The 14,478-nt window shown below is 40.9% G+C and overlaps 1 protein-coding gene across 9 annotated transcripts in view; it reads right to left on the minus strand.

Annotated features, from left to right (window-relative positions):
* The window catches only part of CREM (cAMP responsive element modulator), a 34,081-nt gene extending 20,572 nt beyond the window's left edge, over positions 1-13,509 (minus strand). For 5 of the 9 annotated variants that reach the window (XM_053984762.1, XM_053984787.1, XM_053984746.1 and 2 more), the window contains exons 1-5: positions 13,319-13,509; positions 10,280-10,359; positions 8,348-8,460; positions 7,680-7,797; positions 351-497 (exon numbers count right to left, since the gene is read on the minus strand). In XM_053984762.1, the coding sequence (XP_053840737.1) occupies positions 351-497; positions 7,680-7,797; positions 8,348-8,388 (306 nt within the window). In that variant the 5' untranslated portion in view covers positions 8,389-8,460; positions 10,280-10,359; positions 13,319-13,509. The remainder of the gene's footprint in view (positions 1-350; positions 498-7,679; positions 7,798-8,347; positions 8,461-10,279; positions 10,360-13,318) is intronic. The other 4 variants (XM_053984806.1, XM_053984796.1, XM_053984814.1 and 1 more) reach the window with 2 other exon arrangements.
* Between the last annotated feature and the right edge of the window lie 969 nt (positions 13,510-14,478).

A 14,478-nucleotide genomic window follows, 5' to 3' on the forward strand; every position in this document is an offset into this window, starting at 1 on the left:
TGCTTGTATTTTTGGTATCCACATCCACAAAAAGCAATACAAGATGATTAAAAACTGCAGGATACACTGAAGTAAGGCCATGTTATAACACAAATTTGCTATTGCAGAAGTTCAGACACAAGTTCCCAGACAATTTCTTATAAGATAAACAGGAAGCATTAAGGAATTGCTACACAATGCTTGTAAAGCTGCTGCTGGTTGGATGTTTGCCACTTTTCCCCCTGCTGTTTCCTGTGCCATCTGAATAAATCTTGCAGCACTGGTTGGGATGAAGAGAAACTGAAGATGGGTTGGGAAAAGATTTATGAGGTACCAAATATTCATGAAAATGTAACAATAAAAAAGCTAACCTGAACAGCTTGCATGTGTGGTGACTGAATGACTGAGGGCTGTGTGGCTTGAATGACACCCTGGACATGAACAGTTTGACCAGAAGGCAACTGCACTAGAGTTACAGCTGGAGATCCTCTTCCAGCACTGGAAGCAGCTACAGAAACCTGCAAAAATTACAATCATCATGTGTAAGTAAGATGCCTTAAGACTTCACCAAATGCTTTTAGAAGTGATAGCTAAAACAGACTGATTTTGTTGCCACATCTAAAATAGCTTAGATGTAGATAATTATCAAACACACAAAATTAAATTATTTTACTAATAAAACTACCAAAGGCGTGTACCTTTCCAAATGGTCTGGAAAGCTTAAAACTGTACCCTAACAAACTGCAATTATTTGGGTTTTTTTCCCTCCAGAGATTTTGTATTTTCTTCTCAATCAAAAAACAAAAAAACAAAAAAACCAAAAAAAAAAACCCAAAACAAACAAATAAACAAGAAAAAACCAACCCAACCCTCAGCCATCACACACCAGATCTGCTGTTGCCAGCATGAAAGTTAGGAAGAACCTCCAGAAATGTAACAAAACCCATGTATATTCACTGGAGTGGAATGTCACTGCAACATAAAGGGCAGAATGTTCTTAGGAAGAAAAAAATTTAGAACTGCTTTAGTTTTGCTTTGTTTATTAGGTAAGAAATTATGCTTTTTGGATGGATGTCTCAAGAGACATGAGAATTCTTCAGATAGCGAAAAATTTCCCTGTTAAATAAAGCCATACAAGGATTTGTAAACGGATTTAGTTTAACAGACTCCTGCTATATATATAATTTTATATATCAAGAAAAAGAGAGTTGGAGTGTATCAGTGCTTCAAACAACAACAAAAATAAAAAACAGCTGAATCTTCTCTAAGTCTAGCACAGCCATAGAACAGCTTTCCCCAGCCTGTGACTCTCAACCCTCAGTGCTGAGGACAAATGGGTGAGAAACAGCTTAACACCTATGGGCTAAGAAATAGTTCAATATTTCTTCTGTTACTGTTAAATCTATTAACAGAAACAAGCAGTGATGCAAAGGGAAAACACTATGATTGATCTCAACTTGTGTGATAAAACATCTCTAAACTTAGAAAAGGAAGACAATGACAAACATAAACCATATCATAAAAAGAAATGCTGTTTTTCAATTAAACTGAACTGAAAAGTCTTATATATTCTGCACATTCAACAATAAAATCAGACTCAAATATAAAATTCTATTATTATTATTCCCTTCCTTTGTTCACAGCTCCAAAGGTATCTGGTATGAGCAGTAAACATAAAATGAGATGAGAGTAAGAAGAAAAACATGAAGAATGCTGAATATTCAAAAAAAAAAAACAGTTAAAGAAACTTTTATAGTTTTTATATAATTACACTGAGGTGTTTTTTTAACCCAAATATAAAAGCAGTTTTCATTCCTGATCCATAAGATATTGCTTGTCTAGGAAATAATCCCTTCTTGAAGGAAGTGAAAAATTTTAACTACTATTAAGATGCACTGCTATCAAAAAGTCCTAATGTTGGTTCAAATTACCTTGAAGAAACAATGTTTCTAGGAAACAAAGACAGGATCTTGTCAACATTCACTATGCAATTGTTCAATGTTGTAGGAAACTGAACCACTTTTCAGAAAACAGAACAATTGAGGGCATTTTTAACCCTGAAATGAGTTCCTTAAATCATTCCTTAAATGGCATGAAATAGTAACAGGGAAATAGGACATACAAACCTTCCCAACCTATTCAATAAATATTAATATTATGAGAAATTTTTCAGAAATAAGTATTTGAGATTAAGCTCCAGAAAGTCTCAAAGATCTGAAGAATAGTATCTATTTTGTGGCAAAGCTTACATCCTAAACTCAAGCTTCAAGCAGGGATCATAGAGCAGTCTAAACGTTTACAAAGCATGCTAACTTTTCAAAACATTATAAAGGCAATTCCACCAAACCTTTCTATTTAGTGCTCTCTTTGTGAGAATTGCAATTTGATACAATGCTCAGTGTGTCAGAAAGAACTTTCTGAGTACAACAGCCATAAAACAGTAAAAGGTGAACAGTTTAAAATTTCTTTTTGGTACACAATGGGTCCGTCACACATAATCAGGAAATAATCCAGTACTTGAGATTAAGAAACTACATTCATTTTAAAGCTCCTTATTCAGTATAACCCCACAGGGGGAAAAAAAAAGAAAACTTCATTCAGCTAATACTTTTTTGGACTAAAGTTTAAAGGAGAAGTTTTGTTCCCATTAATTCAGGTAAGAAATTAAATGAAGAGGTTTAAGTGCTAAGGGAAGGGTAGAATTATAAAATTTTCAACGTTCATATTCTGCATCACATTTATAGATATTGGAAATTATTATTTTGATAATAATAAATATGTACTTTTGATAATAATAAATCTGAATTTTGATTCAGATTTCTCTTAACAGTTTTCAAACTGAATATTCCTGTGTCAACTGAAATACTAGAACATTTTCATGCTATCATGTGTAAATCCTGACTAAAACAGACTTGGCAAAGAAATTTATTTCTGACATCAGTGATGAGCAATGCTACCTTTAACATCATTACTTCAAGGACTGTCTGGCACAGCAGCTGAAAACAATCCACAGAAGCAAGTCAGGAACACAGAGGCTGAGGGGAGGCTTAACACATTGTATGGGTTCTGTGCTCCTAGGCATGCAACAGTCACATCCAATAGCTTCAATAAGTATCAACCATGCAAACCGTAATAGTATGGTCCCATATTTCAGGTATTTGGAAATGTAAGTGCTCCCTCTTCTACGTGGGGAGAGAAAAGTAGCCAGCAAGAATGACCAGGTACTACCTTCCTACTGAGGCACACACTCTTGCAGAGAAAGAGGCTGCCCATCATTTAATTCAAGATACATGGTCCATCTGTACAGTTATCCTGGATATGCTGTGAATGTCAGATATCCTTTCCCTGCCAAGTACTAGACAGGTTACCTTCACATTCAACCTCTCATACCTTCAACATTGCCAAATGAAGAACGCAGGACACAGGCCCATCTGATTTCTGCCCCTGCTGCAGACTCTAAATACTACAAGGACTCTAGAAGTGAAAAGCAATTCTGGAAAAGTCAAGGCAAATCCACACTGGATTCACCTAATAAATGATCAAAGGACCTGCAAGCACCTACTTTTAAGGAAAATAAGGTTAGACTGACTCCAGACATTTGGTGCCACGATACGCTTCAAGGAAGCACAAAATGATGACATAGCTGCACATTTATAATCCTCTAACATCAACTTTGATAAATGGCCAGCATTTGCATTTGGCAGGCTGGTTTTAGAGCCTTACTTAAAACAGCCTTGCGAACTCCCATAGGTCTCAATCTCTAGGGAGTGAGATTTAACACTCTTTGATGTCAAGAGCCCACAAGGACAACCCCCCAAACTGCTAAATTTGAATGGTCCCAGCTTGTAGTAGCTATGCACTCCAGGCTCTAAAAATCTCCCTGAAAATATACTTATGCTTTCTGACAGCAGTTCTCACATTGTAAATCCTGACATATGTCTAATTCAGGGCCAGCAGCAAGAGGTTGACAGATGTTATCTCAGACAAGGTCAGCAAACAGCCCTAATGATAGACAACATGACAAGGTTAACAAAAAGTGAATCGAAGAGGAACCCATCAAGATGTAGGATTAAAGAAAATAGACAACTGAAAGTGTTTTATCAAATCTGAGAAGGGCTGAAGTACATCGATCTTACATTGTTACAGTTATATTTAGTGTAGCTGAGCACAGAGCAACACAGAATGCAGTATGGCTTCTAGAAATCCTGCAAAAGGAACATCTAATTTCTCTTTGAATACCATTGCAGATTTAAGTCTTCAAAGATGTAAGTTTGACTATCATCAACACTATCAGAACATTCCAATACAAGTTAACTTCTTTGCAAGTACAGCTCTATATGTAGCAACAGATGATCTATGCATGTGAGACAACCCATGGAGCTCATCTCAAAACAGGTTGAGAAGTTTTCCATCTCACACCTCTGCTCTTCCCTCAAAGACATAAAGCTTTTGTAAAGGTGTTCAGCACATTTTCAACAGCTTCTAAAGACAGCCACCAATAATTTCACTTTCTTACCTATTTATTCTGGTAGCTGGATCACAAAAACATTACCACGTCAATTAATCAACTGGCTTTTAATTAATTGACATTACCATGTCAATTAATCAACAGTGACAGATGCCAGAAATGAAACTATAAGCTGATTCTATAGTAGGACATTTTATTTAAAAAATAACCATTTAATGGACAAAAAGTGCATCTCATCTTCACTAGTTTCAAATTTACTCATTTTTGCTTTAGTAGAAAAAGTAATTTTACTTTCAGCAGGAAAAAAATTGCAGGAGAATACAGCAGTATCTATGATACAAGCTAAGAAAAAAATGCAAACACTATTTTTTCCTCTACAAATAATGTATAATACACCCTTCTTAGCATTGAAGGTCATCCCATCACACCACAGTGCTCCAGCCCACACATTCTTAATGTCTCCTCTCTCTCCCAACAGGGGAGACATTAAAAATGCTTCAGCACAAACCAATCTCTGCCCTCTAAAGATTAGCATCTTATGAAGTACCTGGTCCATCCTTTTAAAACTAAATGGCAGGTATTTCTTTAAAAAGCCTATAGAGGAAGGGAAAATAAGTCAGCTGTCTCCCAAGAAGAAGAAAAAAAATGTTCCCACCTCCTATGCAGTTGTATCCCTCAGCATTTTGCTAGTCACTCCCTGGCCAAAGTCATAATTCAATTAAATATCAAGCACATTAAAAACCATTACATTCCATCTGGACATAAAAACTCCACGTTTTACTGGAAGGGCAGTCACTTGCTGGTTCAGATGCCCAGAGAGGTTCTAGAGACTCCATCCTTGGGGATATTTACATCCCAGGCAGACACAGTTCTGGCTGACACTGCTTGCACAGGAAGGTCAGATTAGATAATCTTAAAAGGTTCCTCCCAAGCTTGACACTTCTACGATTAAGTCTTTGATAATACACAGAAAACCACAAATTAAAACACAGTGTATTAAAATGTTTTACTTCTGACTGACCAAAACCAAGGTTGAACAAATATGTTGCTAAAAAAACCCACATAGGTGCCATCTCCCCACTCCCTTGGAGATATTTGAAAAGGAGCCCTCAGTTTCAGTGACCAGGAATTTTCACTATCAGTAAGAATCAAAGTCATTCTTTTCTACTATTTCTGCATATTTGCAACAAAATAAGTAAGAGGGATGACTGAAGTTGGCACAAGATGTTTCAGTCACTTGTAGTGGTTGTCTTCTCATAACTGCACTCCTCCACACGCCAAAGAGGGAGAAGGGATCTGTGCTCCTCTGTAATAGTCAAAATACACAGGCACAGCCATGAACTCCTCAGAAACACACAAATTTCCCATCTGGACCACCACAAAACCAGTCAGATGTCCCATACAGGGGCCTCCAGCAGGCTTTAACTCCTCAACACTCAGGCCCAACTCCCCATGACAAAGTGCCTCACCTTCCAAGCCAGCCAGGTAGGAACACAGGCTAAGAAAATCCTACTCATCTTAAGCCAAAGGAGCGTCTCAAAAGGCCTGTCAGCAGTAAGTGTTCTGTCTGGGCAGTTTCACCACAACAAATGCTGTGGCAGAGCAGCCTGAAGGCACTGAGGGCGTGTGAGGGCTGCAGGCCCCGGGAGGGAGCCGGCGGCTGAGGAGATGGGCGCAGGCCCGGAGCCCTCGGGGCGGTGCAGCAGCACCAGCCCCACTTGTCTGGGAGCCCAGGAGAGGGACAGCAGCTCCAGCCACCTGCGCCGAGCAGCTCTGCCAGCTCCAGGACAGCTCTGAGCTGTCCGACCAAAAACAGGGACTCCACTCCAGACTGTTACACTCAGCCTTCAAACAGAGTACACGTCTTGGTTCAGTGTTAACTGAAGGAGATTCACCAATACTTCAGAGTTACTCATTTTAACTGGAAGGTATGAGACCCATACCCCATACAGCTGAACCTTCACGCACAGTACTCAAGCATTAAATACAGACAAATATAGAAAGTGTTATACATTGCAAAATATAGGAGTGCAAAAACTCTCCTACAGCATTAGTGACACCTTTGTCTCTGGATCAACACTAAAAAACCCAAGTGACAGAATTCATAGATGTCTCCTCCAGAGACTATTGCACAAGCCAATAGATTTTACACATCAATCATCATATGAAAATTTGAACAGAACTACTAAAGAAAAAATGAGGTGATGACATCAACAGAGCAAACCAAATAAAATCCTTAAAGAAAAAAAACAAGCAATATTCCCAAGGCTGCATGCATCAAAACCAACAAAAAAAGGTTGATAAATATTTTGCCGTCTACTTTGTGCCTGAAGATCTGACAAAAAGAGCAGCTGCTTTCAGTTTTTAAAATGTGTCTATAATGTAAATCAAGTATCTAACATAAATACGAGGCATCAAATCTTAGCAAATAGCTTCAAACTTCCAATGATGAAAAAATTCTGCAAGACATTTTTGAAAATCAATTCTTTTATTTAACAGAGGGCCTTTGAAAATCCTTTTAAGTGGTCCATACACTTTTCTGAAGCTATAAATCTTAGTACTGTCAGGAACACTATTTCTCTCAAGTGCTGAATATTACAGTACATATTTTTAATGCTTGAGAATTGTTACTATATAATCTTTTATCCATTAACTACCAAACAATAATCCAAGTAGAGCAACCATAGAAAAACATGTAAAGTATGCTTTTAGAAGTCCAGACACTGACATTGGATGCAGAGGGATGAAACAAAACAAGCACACATTAAAAATGTAATTGCAATTAGATGAAATATATTCTGTACAAAAATGGAACTAGGAGAGAACTACAGCTATTTTTATTCGTGTTTCCATTTTTGTTATACAACACATCTTCAAGATACACAAATGGTTTAGATATGTTTGATGTTGTAGCCACCTCCACTCTTTAAGACTGTAGCTCATCTTTTAACAATCACCTTGTGAAAATAAAATTAAAAAATCCCTTTGGTTTACTGATCACTCTTGTCTGAAAGGGTTCCTAAAAATGTTACCTTATAACAGACCTGATGTTGTATTAGTCCTTTGTTAACTACTGAAGGCATAGTTTCCAGTGTATCTTTGCTATATTTTTCCTATTTAATACCAAGACTTATAAAACATGAGAATACCATGAAGATTTATAGTTTAAAAATCATAGCAGTTCTGAGTATCACTTCATTGATTCTTTTCATCTTTCCACATTTCAACTTACCTCAGATCCTGAGGAAATCTGATTCTGGCCTGGCTGACTCTGAAGGGGACCAGCACTTCTCTCTGTCAGAGAATCCACTGCATTGTCATCTTGTTCAACCATTTCCATGGTCATCAGTCTAAAAGTAAGTACATACACATTTAAATAACTCAGTACAGGGAGGCATTATCAGGCAGCTAGGGAGAGTAATTCCAAACTATTTTATATTTGGAGCAGACAGAAAATAAGTATGTTTCTGTCAAAATGAAGTCCTTTCTTCATTCCTCTGCATTAAAATATTCACTCATATAGCCAGGAGCTCTAAAACAAGTATTTTGGAAAGCTGCAGGGAGAGGCAGTTCTGGAGATGGTTCTCAGCGAAGGGACAAGCAGAGTGCCACGGTCCCATGCAGTGCTGCCCACAAAAGGTCCCTTCAGCCTCATGAGCTGCTACAGCCCTCCTGAACCTTCCAAGATGCCTACTCCCTGCTGGCATCTACACTTGAATTGTCTGTAAACTACTCATGGCTCAAGAGCCACAACAATTCTTCTCACTTGACAGGTTTAAAGTAGGATAGATTTCATTGAAAACTAAGAACTTGCTGATCCTCAATGCAAACTAAGAGTTTAAACTTCATAGAGAAAACTTCCAAATCTGCTACATATCTGCTATATAAAAATGCAATTACCTGACAGCTCCTTTTCGATATTTCTTGGCACACTTAGTCATAATGGAAGGTGTGAGATTTAAAACAAGAGCTTGGATCTCTTCGGCTCCCTTTCTCTCCTACCAAACCCTGCACTGAAGGTGTAACATTGAACAGGTGATGTCAAACATTGCCATGGCAACAGGTCAGTTTACAAACAGAACACAGACAGGATAGGGTCAGGCAGAGGCAGGCAGGACACCCTGCAGGCACGCTCCCACCTACACCCTACTTACACAACCAATTGACAGCCGCAAAAGGAAGACATGATATTAGTTGTGGGATTTAAGAGGTGGCAAATCTCAGTTCCCCAGGTTCAGTTTCTGTAACTAGGGGATGACAAGCGTGACTGAGGCCAAAGTTCAATTATTTCAACTGGCTTATAATTACTTTGGTTTCTTCGCAGGACTTGCACCGAGAGATGCAAGAGGCAGGCAAGGACTGCTACCCACCTCACTCTGAGGCTCTGGAATTTAGTCCCTCTTATAAGTTAAAGACATTAAAGAAATTAAATGTAACCAAACTCCTTTTGTGGCACTATTTTAGAGAACGTTCCACAATCTTTGAAGAGAACAATATTTATTAGTTGTTTAAAAACCAAATTTTTGCCGAAAATAAAGGCATGAAAATATGAAAAGATACCCAGTCAAATGATGTAGATAAGCGTATTTCTATGCCTCAAATGGTACTCTACTGACCAGACTTAACAGTACTATAGCTAATAGTAACAAAGCTGCAAAACAATTCACCATTTTATGGGTTAACATGATTATTTCTACTCAGAGAAATTATATACCCCATGCCAGTATCAATTCAGATTAGAATCAGAGGGAGCTATTTTACACCTAAACTCTTTCTACATTTTTCTCTTGCAAGTTACCACTAATTACCTTTTTGTTTAGATACAATCTAATGAAATATCTACTGAAATTTACCAAAGTCTAACAGCTCTGGGGAAAATGTTTTTACCAAGCTTTTCATCATAATTTTCTATAAGATGTTGCCAAAATAAAATATTCTGGGTTTATATATGTGCAATATAATAACAATAATAAAGCAGGGAAAAAAAGTTCTTCCTTTGTAAACTAGGGCCACCCATAAAGTCTCAAATATGGAAGGTCTATGGGGTTCTAGTAAGAATAAGCTTCAGAACAGCTCACACACCAAGAATAAAAAATGCCTAGGTACTGGCAACATATTCATTGTAATCTCTTCCTAAAGATGGGAATATAGTCAGAATTAATTCACTTTATGAAGGCCCTGAAGTATTTTTGTATCCAGAGCCATCTGTCACAGAAAACCAAAAAAAAAATCCACCGAAAACAAACAAACAAACAAAAAAACCCAAGTACTTTTATTCCCACTGAATGCATTTCATAGAATTTTTACCCAGAAAGTGCCATTTTTCATCTTGGAAAAAATTTAGTTCCTGATTTTTAGCTTAATTTCGCACTGATCGCAGAACAGTATTAAAATGTATTTATTTATACTACTTTATCAGGATTTTTCTCCCCAAGACTTTTCATCTGCAGTGCTGCATTAACTAATTTAGCAAAAAGCTACAAAAAGAACATCAGTGCAGCAGAAAATCTAACAAAGCTATTCCCTGTATTTTGGGAAATGCAGTACAGAGTAAGGGGTGTATTTTTTGATTATTTATCTCTAATTAGAAAAACAGCAAGAACTATATATGTCAATGGAGTGACAAACATAATTAAGATTTATGATATACATGGAAAACTCCAAAATTTATAGATTTTCCATCTATAATTGCGTCTATGCTGACTCTCAATACAAATGATTGCTTAATTGAAAATTTTAGCAGGGTGGAGTAAAATCTGAAAATTTGACTGCCATAAAATGCAATCACTACTCTGAAACACAGCAAAATACTTTTCCTAGATAAGCTCAAACCTGCTTCGTTTTGACAATCTCTGTGACCAAATAGTGACTTGACTTATAACAACATCCAAATATAAAGATCCAATCACAGCCTAAAAAAAAAAAAAAAAAAAAAAAATGAAGTATATGAGTAATTTTAAAAGATACATGAGCTATCTTGGCATAAAACTTCAGTGAGAACGATGACTTAAGACAAACTAGCACATTAGTATCACGATTCAGACATGTTACAAGATTAGGAATCTTTGACAGACACAGCCATGGGATCGCTGTCCTGGCAGGAGCAGGTCAGCTGCAGTCATTTGAGCCCACAGGGTCAGCGGTGGCACAGTCACACTGAGCTGTGCCAGTTCATGTGGGCTTGTACACAGCTCAAGACCAGGCACGCCAAGGAACTCCTGCATTTCAGATTAGGCTGTCACTGTCTTCAAAGCACTCTCATAACCTCAGCTGTACAGGGTTTTTATTTCCCCATATTACATATCATGTCAACATGAATACATCAAACTTTTTAATAAATACACAGAAAAAATACTGAGCAATACTATAATTATGCTGTTTCTAAAACATCAGTAATACAGACTCAGGTATGAAAGTATTACTAATCCAATTCAGAAAACCGTTTCCACACATATCACACTCAATCTGTCTGCATTGCAAGCAAATATTAACATATTCATTGCTATTAAGTTTCCAAGAAAGAAAAACAGAATTTTCCACCAAGCCTTTAAAATCCTTTATAAAAGTCTATCAGTACACTTAAAAGTTTACATAACCTTCCTTCTATTTTTAAGGGAAAACTAAGCAAATAGCTTAAAGTAAGTGGTCTTGGGTCCTGTTTAACATTATATTGTTTTTCTTCAATGTATGACTAATTACATACAAGTTTTAGTGTTATACTCGTTATTAATACATCTTTTTCTTACATTTTTAATCTTAGTTACTTACAAAGACTGAACAATAATTTTAAATACTAGTCTGGATTTTTAAATTAATAAACAAGTTATACCTCTGCACACACATAAAAAGGGGGCAAAAATGGTTTTCCATAATGAAGCAAAGATACTTGCTTCTTCCTACAACTTTGCAAAGAGATCTTCAGGATGTGGCAGGAAGTTTAACTGTTACCAAACCAGCAACATTTCAATATACATAAGCACATGTTTACTGTAGTCACTGAGACTAATGGACAGCAGGTCAGTGATCAGTAGCAGATAAACACTGATTAAGATGATGCATACAGTGCACATCAAAAGCTTCTTCAACTGCGATCAGATGAACCACCCCTGACAGGAGAAATCTGACAGATGGAATCAGCTAAACAAAACCAGAAAATTTTTCCTAGAAAATTTTAGCAATTTACAGCTAAAGATGTGAATTCTTTATATTTTTGCCCATAGGTAAGAGATGAAGGACAGCAGCCCTAGCAATACATGTTCTTTTACAATAAAAAGCACAAGAAATCCTTTCACTCCTCCCAGTACTGCTGTTAGTTTTACATCTCTGCATATCAACATAATATTTAATGTCTATTGGTGAAATTATACTGCAAAAGCAGATTGCTACAGTATTTTGCATAACTAGAAGTGTGTGACTGTCTAAATAAATACCCACAGACATTTTTAAAAACAACTTTTTTATTTCAACCATCCTTTATACATCAGGGACTGTTTACAAATGTGGTTTGATACAAAGGAAATCAATCGTAAGGGGCTACAAACTGTGCTTCAGCCCTTGCTCCAAATCTCTTTGAAGGCCTTTATTCACAGGGAAGTTACTAGAAAGCAAGAATGTGAATTTACAAACACCTGTTTTGCATTTATTGATAACCCCACAGTTAGTGTGGAAACTCTCAGAATACACTCGTTTCAAAAGAGGATTGTGTTTTGTATCAACTCTCTAATAACTGTTTTACCATGCTGGTGGCATGAAGGACACCAGCTGATAAGGTGATCACAGAATTCAGTCAAGTAAATTCAGTCAAGTAAATTCAGTCAAGTAAAATGTGCAGCAGCACAACAGACCCAACAGTTTGCAGAACTGTTTGGTCTGAAACTTTTCAGTATCACCAGAAGCTTCATCACTAAGGTTCTTGTGTCTCCTACAGTCTTATTTCCCTGTTTTCTTCCCCAAACCCCAAAATCTTAAAACCCCAACGTGCCATTACTCTGAGCACAGGCAATGCTACCTGGTCACTCGGCACCTGCCACCTCAACCATGCTGCCAGTGCAGCGCAGAGCCGGCTGTGAGCGGACACACGGCCCTGTTCAGAGGGGCCCAACCAGCCCCTGGGTAGGCCAGAGGATCAATCAAGCAAGCATCAGTCCCCGTGGAATCACTTAACACGCGGTTGCACTCAGCACCAAAAATTATGCTATCACAGCAGTGGGGGATGCAGACAAAAGTTTCAAGAAAGACTTCGGACTCACGAAGCCCACTGTGATCCCTCCCCACTTGCTCTGACCCAGCTCCGAAAGCTCTATGGGCAAGGTTATAACCGGGAGTAACGGACTAAGGCACAAACGCCACCGGGCACCCACGCTCCCCTCGGCCGGGGCAGCCCCGCGGAGACCCCAGCACGGGCCGTCCGGGGCGCTCTGCCCGCAGCAGGCAGGCGCTGACCCCGCTCCGAGCCGCAACGCCGGGCGAGCCGAGCCGGCGTCCCGAGCAAGCGCTGGAGCCACCGCCTGCCGGAGCCCGGCGAGCGCCGTGGCTCCCGGACGGTACCGGAGCCGGCGCTCCGCGCAGCCCTTCCGCAACTCCCGGGATGCACAGCCGCCTCGGGGCAGCCCCGCAGCGCCGTGCGGGCTTTGTGCTGCCGTCCCTGAGCGCAGCGCGCCCCCGGCTGCCGACGGGAACGCGCCCCCGCCGCCTCCCGCGCGCTCCCGCGGCGGGGCTGAGCCGAGCGCGGCACAGCGCCTCCCGCCTGCCCTGCCCGTCCCTGCCCGTCCCTGCCCGCCGCGCCGCCCGCTGCCCTCCGCGCTGCCCCGCTCCCGGCCTGCGGGGGGTCGGGCTGCGCGCACACGTGTCCCCGCCCCCTCCCGCACTCACCCGCCGCCCTGTACGTGCTGCCCCCGTCACAGGGGGTGGGGGGGATCGGGCCGGGCGGAGCCGCACGTCGGCCTCACGTCAGCGCTGATGCAGCCGCGCCGCCGCGGGGGCGCCGAGGAAATGGCGTCTGTGGGGCCTCCCAGCGCCAGCGGCCGCGGCGGGAGGCGGAGCCGCGCGCGGGCGGCGGTGCCGGGCGGCCGCGGGGCGCAACGGCCGCGGCGCTGACCAACCGCCGCCGCGGGGCCCCGCCGGCGCCGCCCATTGGCCGGGGCGGGACGCGCCGCGGTGCGGGCGGGGCGGCCCCGCGCTGCCGGGGGCGGGGGCGGCCGGTAACAGCCGGGGCAGCCGCGGGCCCGCCGCGCTCCGGGCGTGCGATAGCGGGGCGGTGCCGGCCGCTCGCCACGCCGGCCGGGCCCCGCCGATAAGGGCGGTTGGCTGGGCTCCATCGCAGGGTCCAGCCCCGGCCGTCCCCGCGCTGACCTAGGGAAGGGACACGGCACAAGCCCTGGTTGCCCCTTGGGCGGTGCCGGAGCCTTGACGGACACGGAAACCTGCCCAGAGGCCGCCCCGCCGAGATGCTCCCCGCAGGTTGTTTTGTAATTCTCCTTAGTAAAAGCACGTTCCTTACATCAGTCATTCATAGTATGACATAGTATTTTACATTTATTTGGCTAAGTAAATCAGAAAATGCCAAGAGGCAACAAGAGGGAGCGACGTGCGTGTTTCTTCGCTCGCTGCCACGGGATTACGCCCAAATATCCTGAGTCATGTTGGGTTTGTGCCGTAGGTGTAAGCACGTCCTTTGCCGGAAGCGCAGGGCCCGTCGGCTCAGGGTTAATAATGTTAAAATGCTATAAATGCGTAAGCCATAAACTTTGCTGCTATGGGTGTTTGAACATCATATGTTTATTGCTGATCAGTATTTTACAAAGTAGTGTTACAAGGGATTATACTGCAGTTAATTTCAAATTATATACATCACTGCACATATATTCTGAAGTTATGTAATGTATTTACCCATTTTTATGTTTTCTTTTTTTTTTACTGTAAGAATCTACTCAATGTGCTATATAAACATGGAAAACCTAAGTTAATTTCACATAATTCATTATGATTGAAGAATTGGAGGATGTGTGTGTCAGGATTGGTGATAGGTCCAC

This window comes from Vidua macroura, chromosome 1 (genome assembly GCF_024509145.1).
Source record: "Vidua macroura isolate BioBank_ID:100142 chromosome 1, ASM2450914v1, whole genome shotgun sequence".
NCBI lineage: Eukaryota > Metazoa > Chordata > Aves > Passeriformes > Viduidae > Vidua > Vidua macroura.